This window comes from Charadrius vociferus, unplaced genomic scaffold (genome assembly GCF_000708025.1).
Source record: "Charadrius vociferus isolate BGI_N301 unplaced genomic scaffold, ASM70802v2 scaffold317, whole genome shotgun sequence".
NCBI lineage: Eukaryota > Metazoa > Chordata > Aves > Charadriiformes > Charadriidae > Charadrius > Charadrius vociferus.
The window spans coordinates 221,332-234,831 of record NW_009649193.1 but is presented as its reverse complement, the minus strand read 5'-3'; the positions used below and the strand labels follow the sequence as shown (position 1 = coordinate 234,831).

Here is a 13,500-nt window from a genome sequence, read left to right as displayed (position 1 = left end):
TGGGAGTTCTGACTAAGCAGATTCCTGACTGAAGCAGGACAGTTAAATACTTGGATGAAATGGATCCAGGCTAGTGCTGGTCTGCTGCCCAGATGTTTTATATGAAGTATCATGAGGTGCTAAGATGCAAATATTTGGAGTTCGTTCATCCACCTTAAATATGGCACAAACAGTTGTTTCCCTTGTTAAAAGAAAGAAGAAAAAAAAAAAAAAAACCACCACCAAACCCAAAACTATTTATCATGAAAACTTTACTGATAGCCAGCTAAGAGTTAATGCAGTTAGATACAGGAAATAGGCAAGTCAGTGTCAGAATACAAAAGCTAAAGGAAGTGGCTTTTTTATTGGCTGAGAGAAGGTGCTATATATATTTTCCAGCATGAATCAGCACATGAGTTAGGGAAGGACTTAGGTTTTCAAAAAGAAGGAGAGAAAAAAAAGTACATATTTGCTTGCAGGGAAAACCGGAATTAGTATTTCAATGGATTAGCATCTTACAAAATGGTAGACTTCTCTACTGAATGTTCACAGGTGCTGAAAACTGGAAGTACTCATCTTGAGCCTCCTCATCTTTGAAAAAAACTGTGAGATGCGGCACTAGGAAAACTTGGCCACACAGCTTGCTAGTTACATCTCTTTAGGACTTCCCTTTCTCTCTGCACTTTGATTATTCTCGAGTCCATGATGAAGCGTTCTCTGAATTCATTCAGTGGTCTATTTTCTCAACAATTACCTGAAGAGTACAGATAATCACCTGGTCAACACCAGTCACCCTGTAACAGGACCCTTCGGGTGTTTATCCAGTATCTGTAAACACTGATCATTATCAGTTTTGCTTTCACTAGGTGTTTTTATTGTTTGTATGTGAAGCTAAAAAAAAAAACTGAACTAAAATTATAACTTTGGTGTTTAAGTTCCCATTCAAGTCAGTGGAGTTGTAGGTACTGGAGCCTAGAGGGCTATTCCACTGCCAAGGTCAGGATTCAAGTATATAAACATAGGTTTTGGTCTCATCTGGGGTGCTTTTGGGTTCATCTGAGATGCCTTTGAATCCCCTCCATGGCTTCCACCTGTGTCTCCAGGAATGTTGCATGAACAAGTCCTATCATATCTACCAGCTGATGCCTTAGGTATCCTGGAAGACCTCAGATAGCAACAGGTCCTCTGGCACAGGCAATCAAATCCTGTTCTGTGTTCCAAATTCAGAGAGAGCTGAATTGCCTTCTACACGCTACTGACAGTACTGATCACCTGTAGCAGAAGCTTAAATGCCAAGTGCACACACACATACCCCTACACATAGACACCTACGTTTCGGTGTTTAAGTCCAAAGTTGACTTTCAGCTCTGTAGGGTATTCCTGGCACCAAAATTCATCTGACACATCTTTGTTAGGTGACCTACTTGAGCCCTGTAACTCTCCGCTGGAACTGTATCCCTTGTTAATCAACGGTATAATAAAAGTTTCAGGAAGAAATTCCTCCCACATATTTTAGACATCTGTTTTTGCAGAAAGCCCTAAAGGGGCTTTTCCTAGAGCTTAGCCTGTGGATTCGTTCTGAGATCTGCCTAGGCAAAACTGTTGTTCCTTTTTTAGGAAATCTGTGAGTATAACTCTCATAAATGTAATGACATTAACTTAATATCTTGGCGTTACAGGATTTTTGTGGAAGATGAAGTGGATTGGAATCATGGTGGGGGTATTGTGATCAGCTCTTCCTCCTACGAAGCCCACCAAGCTGAAGTAGTTACACTTAAAGAAGTCAATGGTCATAGCATAAGAACTCATGAACGCCTTCTGCACAGTCATATTGGTAAGAAATCTGTCTTTCCATTGGAGAGGGTTTTCTTCTGAAGCATAGACTTCCCATTTCAGATCTCAGCAAGACCAATTCTACTTTGTTGAGGTATCTTCAGTTCTTTCTCCATATGCTTTTTTCATATTGAAAATGCGATGTTCAAAATTGCACAAAATAGCTGGTTCTAACATGAATTTCTGGGAAGAGAATTAATTCAGAGCTGAACACTTTCGGAAAACTTCCTGGTGTTTCACATTTTAAGTAGAACTGGCTAACAGAGAGAGAAAGTAACTGAAATTTTAAAGGAAAAATCTAAATACAGATTATTATTTTTTTAGGTCATTTACACAATTTCTGTGGTGTGCCAAAACCTGAAAAAATAAAAATAAAAACCAACCTTTTGTTCAAATTGCAAAATAATTATACTCATGGAGTTGCAAGTGCAAAATTTTATCAACTCCATGGCATGAAATGAATGTATTTGTAATCTAATATGTAAATAAACATAAAATCTGTATATAACTCTACTTCCTGTGTAGATTACATGGGAACTGTATTTAACTGGGAAAAGAGATACACTGTTGATAATTTATTTAATTTTACTTCAGCCTATAAAGTAAATTTATTACCATATATTTAACAAAAATAAAAGTCTTGTTATTAACAGGTCAAACTCTGAAGCTCCAAACCCAGGGTTTTTTCCTATGCATAGCAATATTTTTTTAATTTAATCTTTATTCAAGCTAGTCGGCCCAGAAGTTAGTACGATGGATAAAAAGGTTCAGAAACATTGTGTGTTTTAAATGGCTGTACCCATGCTAGTAAACACAGTTTCGCTTGGAACTGAGCCCTGTTCTGCAATTATCCATAGTGTTAATTGATAGTAGCTCCCATGGCACAGTTTTGTATGACAATTGCATTTAAAAAAAAAAAAATGCAGTTTAAAGGACAGCACGTCTAGACCCCATTTCCAGTTGTTTATGCACAGCCTTTCTTCTTTTGCGAGGGAAGGAAGAAACCTGCTGGTCAGTCTTGGGGCCAGAGAACGTTTCTTAACCTATTTTCTTTGATAATGTAGATATAGTAAGTGTATCCTGAGATGAAATGATTACATACACGTTGAGTACTGCAGCAGTTGTTAGATATAGCTGAAAAAAAAAAAAAAGGACTGATGGGAGAAGTAAGATTACTGGCATTCACCTGGGCAAATGTAGATATCTACAGTAAATATTCACAGACGAGCTAGTCGCTCTCAGCTCCCTTGATAATCAAAGCAGAACAATACATACTGCTCGATTGTCCCCCTAAAGCAGATGTATAAAATAGATAAAAAATTGCACTTGAGAATTGCCTATTGCTCTCCATTGTACATAAAAACAGTTTGGGTAACTAAATCATATCTGTAGTACCCAAAGTCAGCTGGGATGAATTCCAAGCAAGACACCTGCATAAGCTGTCTCAAAAGTCTCATTTTGAGTGACTTTGCTTTAGAAAACACCAGCAACCAAGACTCTGTAGCAAATTGTTTTTTTTAGCATTGTCATTGGTCTGATCCTAACAAGTATTCATAGACATCAACTCTGCAGTGTACTGAAGAATAACCCCAGCACATATAGCTTAGAAAAAATGAAGTGTGAATCTCTTCATTGATTTGGCATCTGTACACCGCAGGGAAAAGATTTAGCACCTTCTTCTTCTAAAAATGAAATATGTTGGTTAAATATAAGGGCATGGCGAATATTTGATGGGCAGGTGGCCTTTCTCTTTTTGTGTTGATGCATGTAGATTGTGCTGGAGGAAAAACACACCTGAATGTCAGTGCAGATTCTGCAGAGAAGCTGTGCACAAGCTGTCAGGCTTTATGTCCCTCAAAGCACTGGTTTATAGGTATGATAGACACTTATCACATTTTCTCTCTTGAAACTCCCCAGGGCGTTCCCATGACACAGAAGACGGTAGACGCATCCCTTTGGCTGCAGAGGTTGGACTCCTAACACGCAACGTACAGATCAAGTCTGATGTGGCCTGCGCTGGGAGGATGCTGGTGGGACGTTTTACAGACTCAAGTGGGACAGAGTTTGAAGGTAGTGGGGACTCACCTGTCCTCATCCACCAGACCAGTTCAGCCCAAGAAAGGACTGTCTAACAACAGATGTATCCATTCGCCTGTGTGAATTCTAAGCAAACTGTGACTGGGTGACATGTGTGAAACATGACTACTAGTAATATTTCATAAATAATGGGATATATTTGAGGAGGGGCAGTTCTGTGGTTAGCTGTTTTTTACTATAACTTTATTTATACTTTTATGAACAAATAACTATTGCTGGCAATACACTGACAAAGACTACCTGCCATTATATGCCTGAGTGCTGTTTAAATGGGTGTCATTCTTGCCAGTTTTCACATAAATTTATAAGCTTTTATTTCACTAGAGTTATCTCATTGCAGGTGTCCTTCAACTCTTAAATACTGAATTTTTGAACTTTGGGCCTCCTCAGCTTTCTGCCATTGAATTCAGGAATATATCCCAAGGGTCCTCGGTGGTGTCATCCAGCATAAATGGCAGCTGCGGAGTTGGCATTAAAGCAGTGATGAGTAACTGGATCTTGTTGCATGATAACATGGTGTTCAACACAGTCGGAGCTGGCATCGATTTGGAAGGGCAAAATCATTCTCTCATCAGGAACCTTGTTATTCTGAGCAGGCAGCCAGAAGGCTTATTAAACTGGGTTGCTGGCATCAAGGTGAACCTTGCCATTGGGGTCTCCCTCTGTGGCAATGCTGTGGCAGGATCTGAGCGAATTGGCTTCCACATCAGGGGCCAAGACTGTTTGCTAGATGGAGAGCATTGCAGGGCAAACGTGGCCCATTCAAGTCTCCATGGTATTCATCTGTACCGGGGAGATGGATTTCAGACCTGCACTAGAATCACAGGTTTTCTATCCTATAAGAATTATGACTATGGCGTCATGTTCCACCTTGGAAGCAGTGTCATCGTGGACAATGTGGTCTTGGTGGACAACACTGTGGGTCTTATGCCAGTAGTGTACTGCCTCTACGCCAAGCAATGCCACACGGGGAAAAGATTCATAGAACTTAGAAACTCCGTCATTGTTGCCACAAGCTCAGCTTTTGACTGCATCAGAGACAGGATCAAGCCTCAGTCAGCTGATCTAACAGCCCAGGATCGACCACCATACTACCCTCTAGGAGGTCGTGTTGGGATTTTATGGCCTACATTCACCACTGTTCCCAGCCAAAGGCCAGATAACCCATGGCACAAAACTGGGCATTGTCCAAAAGTTCTGGGACTCATGAAGCTAAAAGGTTGGTCTTCCATGTCCACTGGCCAGACTATTCTGTCACTGCTTTGCTTCACTCGTTACATTTTTCCAATTGAAGTTGCAGCCTTCCACACCCACAAATGAACGTGGTGGGGAAATATGAGCCTCAGTGGAATTAATAACAGAATTCTGCTTCAGTTCGATACAGTTTAATTAAAAAAAAATAATTATTTGGTACTTTTCACTTCCTGAATCTATTGCCATATAATTATGTCATGTGCTAATGTATATGTTTTACCTCAAACACGCCTGCCTTCTGTGCTATCTATTTTTCCACTTGATTCATCTCTCTGATCTACAGTTACCGCTAGCTAAATAAACATACCAAGTTTGAGAAGTGAATAGCACACTTTGTATAGAATTTGCGTGAAACATAATGACTACAGCTGCACAGAAACAGTTATGGCTTTTATTGTTATAGGGGATTGTACAAGAGGGATAAAAGTCAGTTATATATCCAGCGTCTTTGGTTCAAATGAATTTTACAGTCCCCAGAGTAATATTTGCATATAGCAGAACCTAGATAGCTGGGTGCTGTGGTGGGATCTAAATATTTCCCAATTTTTAATGTCTTTAGCCCTCACCGCTACCTTCTTTTGTAAGAAAAGATATTAACCTCTTTTTACTGAAGAATAAGGGAGACAGAGAAAGACAGATAGACTTGCCCAGGGTCTCACAGAATATTTGTGGCAAAGCATGGATTTTGTGGCTGCACAAGGGTTCAGTGCCAGAGCCCAGCACATGTCACCAGACCCAGCTCATCTTATATTAACAACTGGCAAGTCGATAAACCATCCAAGGAAGGTTGTCATTAAACTGGTTCTTACCAATTCAAATGAAAATTTATGAATCACTCTTGCTTTTGTTTCTTTCTCACTAGATCCTTTGATTTTGTTTCCTATGGGCATGACTTGGTTTGTGTCAACTTAAGGTGTAACTCATCTATGGAATATTCTAAAGCCAAGCGAAGATCTATGATCAATGCAATTAGTCTGATTTAAAAGCTATTTGTGTACATATATATGTGGGGGCAATTTAACATGGAAAATGTCATAGAGCAAAGCCTTTCTCTCTCTAGTTCTGGCACTCCTCTAACCACTTTTCCTCACTTGATTTTCTCTTCATCCCTGGCAGAAGTCACCTTTACTGGTTTTACAAAGAGCTGCTACAGTGAAGACAGGGATGTCTGCATCATGTCAAATGCTGACCATTTAGGCATCATGCCCCTTATCACAGCGGAGGGATCAAGGATGCTACATGTCAATGAGAAGAACAAGTTCTACTTCAACCCAACCAGGTAATACGCTTCATTTTGAACATCTTTTTCAATGGTTTGTGCAAAAAAAGCACCTACAGTTTTGGGACTATCCTCACCTCTGTTTGTATCAGCTGTCTTTTTGTATTGTCTTACAAAGAGTCTAAGCAATTGGTTTAGACTGGATGTCTATCTGCAGAGCAGTCCCTTGCTTTGTCTCTGTCTCTGCTCTTGTCTGGCAAAAATGAACAAGCTCAGACATCAAACAAACATATGCATAAAAACTTGAATCCAGAAAAGAAGAAAAGGAAAAAACCAACCTTACTTTCAGGCATTTTTTTTTTTTATTTTAAATTTGAGGTTCAGATTCCATCAAGGTGCATCTCCAGACCAATCCTTTTGGATTTCCCCTTTTACTGACATTCGCATAACAAAGCAGGCTTCACATATCCCATTTCTCAAAACTCCATCCTGAGCATCTCTGGCTTCTCAGCCTCAGGCTTCAGAAAATGTCAGCACCTCCAGCAAAAAACCCTGAGACAGGGAATGTCCTTTTGGTCGGGGAAGCGGAGCTTGATTTTTGCCTGCGAGATCACATCAGAAATGTTGATCAGTACCAGACAGGCTGTGAGATGTCAAATGATTGCCAGAACTGCTCCTGCCCAGGGAGAATATCATCTGCGTGTGGAAGAACATGGAGGAGGGAGGGCAGAGCTTTGTCTGTATCCTTAAGTCATTGCTGGTTGCAGCGGTTTAAACATAACACATCCAATGGAAACCACGTGCCTATTTATTTATTACAACCGGTGAACACACTACAGGGGCTATGTCAGGAAAGCCTTGAAGTCGCAAAAAAATCCAGCATGGACTTCATTTGCCAGTCAAAAATAATTGGAGGTGTCCCACACTGCTATGTTTAGACCCCCTCCAGCCTTCTGCCAGAATTTTTATTTTATTCTATATTTTTGCTTTTTTGCTCTGGGCGTTAGTTTGCGTGTAGATTTCTGAGACCTGTCCAGCTTGTCAGCTCCCATTATGTTTCACTCTGGTATCCATCCCACAATATTATGCTACTAGCGAGCTGCCGAATACGCAGTCCGCTGCAAGAGCTGGTGATTTTCAAACATGATGAATACACACGAATTACTGAATGCTTTCTTAGTAGTCTGGTAAACCTCTGAGGGAGATTACATCTCTCAGTGCTCCTCGTGCATTATCTGCATGCATTTATTTAATCCACCTGAGCTTGATCCAGGCTGTGGCTGCATTGTTCTGCTTCAGCGTCCTGAAGGGATATCTTGATGGATATGTGCTGTCAAAGGGAAGGTGAGCACTGCCTTAAAGCAAGAGAGGAAATAGAAACATCAGGGAATATGGCAGGACCATGAAGTACTTTGCTTGTCCCACTGGTAGACCTAACCAGCTGAAATGCTGGATCTTCTGAGAGACGTTCAAGAATTGAATTAGCTGTCAGCATCAGCGGAGCTGTCTTTCTTCTCCACCTCTTTTGACCTGTGTTAATTGGGGGCATTGACCCCTTTGTTTCTCTGCCCTTACTGTAAAACTCTGCCTATATCTGTTTGCCTCATTCAAAATGTCAATAATTGGGTTTTTCCAACCTAAGCCCAAGAAATTCTAAGGTTTTTTTCAGGACTTAATGTCTATCCATGGAGCAATCTGCAGATGTTTCCATGGACTTTGCTGGATTACAAGTCATTGTATCTCACTGTATTTTGTAATAGGAGTGCTATAACCAGTTGGGTAGTTCCTTTAAGCTGTGGTAAACCTTTAGCCAAAACACAGTTAAAAGCACTTCAGACCCTCCATATGTGATTCAGCTCACTACACTTCAGTGATCCAAAAATTAGGTATGCAATCTAAAGAAGACACTAAACTCATTCTGTAGTCAATAGAGACACTTGTCTAGGAAATTATTTTTCTCAACTGTCCTATATACGTCTCAGATGCGGTGAATTCACCTCCAACGAACCTGTCCTGTTGCAGATATCTCTCTCTGTGGAAGCCAGTCTTTAATGATGAACAGAGAAATTCATAGGTTTTTCTGGCTGTTTCAAGCTACTACACTTATAATTTCCTCCTAAGAGTATACTGATGGTAAAATTTGATAAACTTATTTGAAAATTAGATGTAGCTTGCTGAGATACATTATTGTGCCATCCAAAAAGAGCTTTATTCAACTTCGGTCTAATGCTCTGAAACTCTCTTATCTTATTAGTATTGTTCTCAAGTATGATCTAATTCTATTCTTAGGACCTGAGACTGTCATTAGAAAGACAGAAATAGCTATTCATTGTATGGGAAACAGTACCGGTTGAATAATCACTTACTACTAGATATGTGTGACTCAGGCATAGCTTTGAGGTGAGGTCTATGTACACATCACTTTAAGCCCATCAAATCCACTAAAATGACACTGAACCTCTAAACCCAAGTTTTTTATTAGAACACAAATTAGGACAATAATCTTTTCAGATGCAATTCCAAACACCTGGGTATGAAAAAATAACAAAACAAAACAAAACCAAAACAGGTTTGTAAACACATTAATCCTTTTGCCCTGTGTCCTATTAGAATATGTTTTCTCTTTCAAGGTTGCTTCTACGCTAGCAATGTTAAGTGGCTCCTTGACCTGCAACAAACTTCTCTAAATTTCTAGCACAAGTTTCTTTATTTAAGATGTGTGCTGCCTGGTGGCTTCCTCTCTCATATTTTTTGCCATTTCACCTTCCTTCATGCTTTCTCCTGCATCAGCTTAGGTGCTTATGGGAAGGTGCAGTTTCCTGACCCTTCAGACCACTCCCCAATTCCAGAGTGCAGTGGTCAGAACAAGGCAAACAGGTACTAGTGGGCAACTGATGCTTTTTAACAAAGTACTATGGACAACACACAGCAATCTGGAAGAAAAAAATAAACAATCCATCACCTGGTGAATTTGAAGAGAAATGCCTGTACCATCATCTACCTGGACTTGTGCAAAGCATTTGACACCGTCCCACATGACTTCCTGGTCTCAAAATTGGAGACACATGGATTTGACCAATGGACCACTCAGTGGATAAGGAACTGGCTGGATGGCTGCACCCAAAAAATTGATATCTACAGCTCTATGTTTGAGTGGCAAGCAGTCATGAGTGGCATTCCTCAGGGGTTGGTACTGGGACCAGTATTATTTAACATTGTTATTGGTGGCATGGATGTTGGGATTGAGTGCACCCTCAGCAAGTTTGCCAATGACACCAGGCTGTGTGGAGTGGTCAACATGCTGGAGGGAAGGGATGCCATCCAGAGGGACCTGGACAGGCTTGAGAAGTGGTCCTGTGTGAACTTCAGGAAGTTCAACAAGGCCAAGTGCAAGGTCCTGCACGTGAGTCAGGGTAATCCCAAGCACAAATTGATGCTGGGTGGAGAATGGATTGAGAGCAGCCCTGAGTAGAAGGAGTTGGGGTTCTTGGTTGATGAGAAGCTCAACATGAGCCAGCAATGTGTGCTCGCAGCCCAGAAAGCCACTGGCATCCTGGCCTGCATCAAAAGGAGTGTGGCCAGCAGGGTAAGGGAGGGGATTCTGCCTCTCTGCTCCGCTCTGGGGAGACCCCCCTGCAGTGCTGCCTCCAGCTCGGGGGGTCCCGACGTAAGAAGGACATGGACCTATCGGAGCAAGTCTGGAGGACTGCCACAAAGACAATCAGAGGGCTGGAGCACCTCAGCTATGAAGACAGGCTGAGAGAGTTGGAGTTGTTCAGCCTGGAGAAGTGAAGGCTCTGGAGACACCTTATTGAATCCTTTCAGCACTTAAAGGGGACCTACAGGAAAGGTGGGGACAAACTTTTTAGCAGGGCCTGTAGTGATAGGACAAGGGGTAATGGCTTTAAACTAGAAAAGGGAAGATTTAGACTAGATATAAGGAAGAATTTTTTTACAATGAGAGTGGTGAAACCCTGGCCGAGGTTGTTCAGAGATGTAGATGCCCCATACCTGGAAACATTCCAGGTCAGGTTGGATTGGGCTCTGAGCAACCTGGTCTGGTTGAAGATGTGCCTGCTCATTGCAGAGGAGTTGGGCTAGATGGCTTTTAAAGGTCCCTTATAACCTAACCCATTCTATGTTTCTATGATATCAGTACTTCATACTGCAGCAGAGATATTCCTGGTCACCTGGTACGATAACCGCTACAGTCTTCATCATCCATAGGTCAAAAATTAATGGCGTATGGATATTGATGGTTGATTCACTGAAGTTCCTCAAATCAGGAGATCCAAGAGAGAACCAGGGATATTCAAGCCGCAACTTTTATAGCTGGCTCCAACGACCGTGACGGTCTACACTGGCCAAAACAAACCCCAGAGAGAACGACATTTGGGGTTAGAAATTATACTGGAAACAAGATGACTTTCTTTGTCGAAATCCAACCAACATTCAGAGACAGAGGATGTTGGCTTGTTTTCTTTGTCAGTTTGGGTACAAACATGCTGAAATATAAATATTGCTACAGAATTTTTTGAAATATATGCCAAACCTACTGAAATACTTAGGTTTCATTCATTTTTCACTTATTTTATATTTTTTTCTTTTCTTGGGCGTGTGAGTTCACATAGTAAATACCAAGATGTTGTGTGTATCTGCAGAAGCGTTTGTTGCCAGTGTAAACAAATTACAAGTAACAGCACAATGTTTTTACTTTGCTGTCTTCTTCATAATAACATTACCTCTCCTACCTGTCAGTGTACAGACCTCTGAAGACACTATGTTCTCTGAAAAGAGATGCAAAGGATCAAGGAAGGCCCTTTTCAAGGATTTGGATGGAGGTGTCCTGGACCTAGAACCACCTGTTTCTGTTTTCCCACAGTCAGAATTTGAATGGACACAGTTCTACTTGCAAGCTGGTAAGTACCTGTGCTATCTGGAGTGCTTTCAAAGTCACGCATACATTTGAGCCATGCGGTATGAGTTTACCCCAGGCTTTCATCGAGATCCACCACTGAGGTCGAGATGGTGGTGGTCCCAGATTGTGTGATGCCTTTCCAGGATCATGATGGGGGTAACGAATTACAGTGTAGGAGTCTGGGAGGTGTCACTGCACAGTTCTGTGTCCACCAGTGCCTCCCTGCCTTCTTGCAGAATCACATCACCTGGTATTCTTAGTCCCTTTAGGGTTTAATTCATTCATTTTAAGACCAGACCAGGACATATCTGCCCTTTGCAGGTATGTCATAGAATCATAGGATCATTAGAGCTAGAAGAGAGTTTTAAGATCATCAAGTCCAATTGTTAACTTAGCAATGCCGAGTTACCACTAAACCATGTCCCTCAGCACCAAATCTACACATCTTTTAAATACCTCCTGGGATGGTGACTCCACCACTTCCCTGGGCAGCCTGTTCCAATGCTTGATAATCCTTTCAATGAAGCAATTTTTCCTAATTTCCATACTAAACCTCCCCTGGCGCAACTTGAAGCCATTTGCCCTTGTCCTATTTCTTGTTACTCGGGAGAAGAGACTGACTCACTACACCCTTCTTTCAGGGAGTTGTAGAGAGCGAGAAGGTCTCCCCTCAGCCTCCTTTTCTCCAGGCTGAACACTCCCAGTTCCCTCAGCTGCTCCTCATAAGACTTGTGCTCCAAACCTCTCACCTTCTTTGGACACACTCCAGCCCTTCAATGTCTCTCTTGTAGTGAGGGGCACACTACAAGTCCTCTGAGAGCATTAAGACATGCCATGTCAATGCTACGTAAGTGCAAAATAATAACAATAATTGGCCCAGTGAGGATTTTCATCCATACCCCACTGAGGAGATAATCAAGCTGAAAACCCGATCCAGAAGTTTAAAGACCCCTCTCTCTGGTTTAAAAAGGCCCATTCTGCTCAGTAACCACTTTCTGAAGGTTCACACAGCAAGGCTCCGTTCTCATCCTGATTAAAACTCTGCTCGCTGATTCCAAATAAATTCTTTAATTACAATTAGCGTTTCCTGCGCCTGCTGCTCATGGCGGCCATTTTGCTGAAAAGGCGCATCATTTGTGACTCCAGCGGTATGGGAGACTGATGGAAGGGACTGTAATTAATCCTGTTTTCCATCCCACTCTAAAACTGATTAAACACGAGAAGAACTTTAATCTTTAAACAAAATGTCTAATGTGTATCCAGTAAAGGCTTTTCCTCTAAGGATCCCGCTCTGACTGGCTGCTTACAGGGCTGATTAATGTGTTGTCTAGGTGCAAACACACTGGTTTTTACTCTACCTTCTCTGCCCTGATTACGAATCGCATGCAAGAGCTAATACCTGATCGGTGTTACCACTTAGCACCTGCACATTAATACGCGCATACTTTTACATACAGAAACCTGGATTTTGTTTAAATTCACACCATTTTCTAGCACGCGCTGGCACACAGTCGTACGCATGCCAGCAATCCCCACCATCTAAACCGCACTGACTGTGCAACCTGCACTCCACAGGGTTTATCTCCTCCTGTAATGGAGGCGACAGCATATGGTAAATGCTGCCTGCCTCTGAGGCTATAACAAAATTGCTGTGTTTTCTTCTTGCTGCCCAAATATGAATGGGGATTTCCCTCCCCCTCGCAATCGTGTGTTTAATTCCTCTGCATTTCCCATTCTGACCTGCAGTTCCTTTCATCCTGAGGTTGACATTTGGAAAGGCACAGCTTGATGCTAAGGTGAATTCATGGTCGTCGTCTTCCCCTCTCTCCTCCCTCCTTCTCCATCTTGGAAGTTGTAGCACAGAGCATTTTGCACAGCACAATGCAGGCTCCCACGCTGGACAGACAGGAGAAAACGCTGGCCTTTCCTGCTCCCACAGACCTTCTGTGGGGCCAGATTCCCCCTTGGCATGACAGTGCTTCAAGACCAGTGATGATGATGGCATTATGATGCTGTGAAGTAGAATTCGGCCCTTGGAGTTCTACCTGTCCTGGATCCAGGCGAGCATTTGGTACTTAAGTTATATGGGTAGATAAGACCCACCCGCTGATCCTCCCACCTGCACATCCACCTGGTACGCTGTTAAACCTGGATAATTCTGACCATCTCCAGTAGCTTCAACACAGCACTGCAATGCAGT

At 42.0% G+C, this 13,500-nt stretch overlaps 1 protein-coding gene across 1 annotated transcript in view; it reads left to right on the top strand.

The window, feature by feature from the left end:
- The window catches only part of PKHD1 (polycystic kidney and hepatic disease 1 (autosomal recessive)), a 272,152-nt gene that overhangs the window by 186,886 nt on the left and 71,766 nt on the right, over nucleotides 1-13,500 (top strand). Inside the window, exons 53-57 of the mRNA XM_009888974.1 lie at nucleotides 1,659-1,813; nucleotides 3,730-3,882; nucleotides 4,250-5,128; nucleotides 6,280-6,442; nucleotides 11,141-11,301. Of these exons, the coding sequence (XP_009887276.1) occupies nucleotides 1,659-1,813; nucleotides 3,730-3,882; nucleotides 4,250-5,128; nucleotides 6,280-6,442; nucleotides 11,141-11,301 (1,511 nt within the window). The remainder of the gene's footprint in view (nucleotides 1-1,658; nucleotides 1,814-3,729; nucleotides 3,883-4,249; nucleotides 5,129-6,279; nucleotides 6,443-11,140; nucleotides 11,302-13,500) is intronic.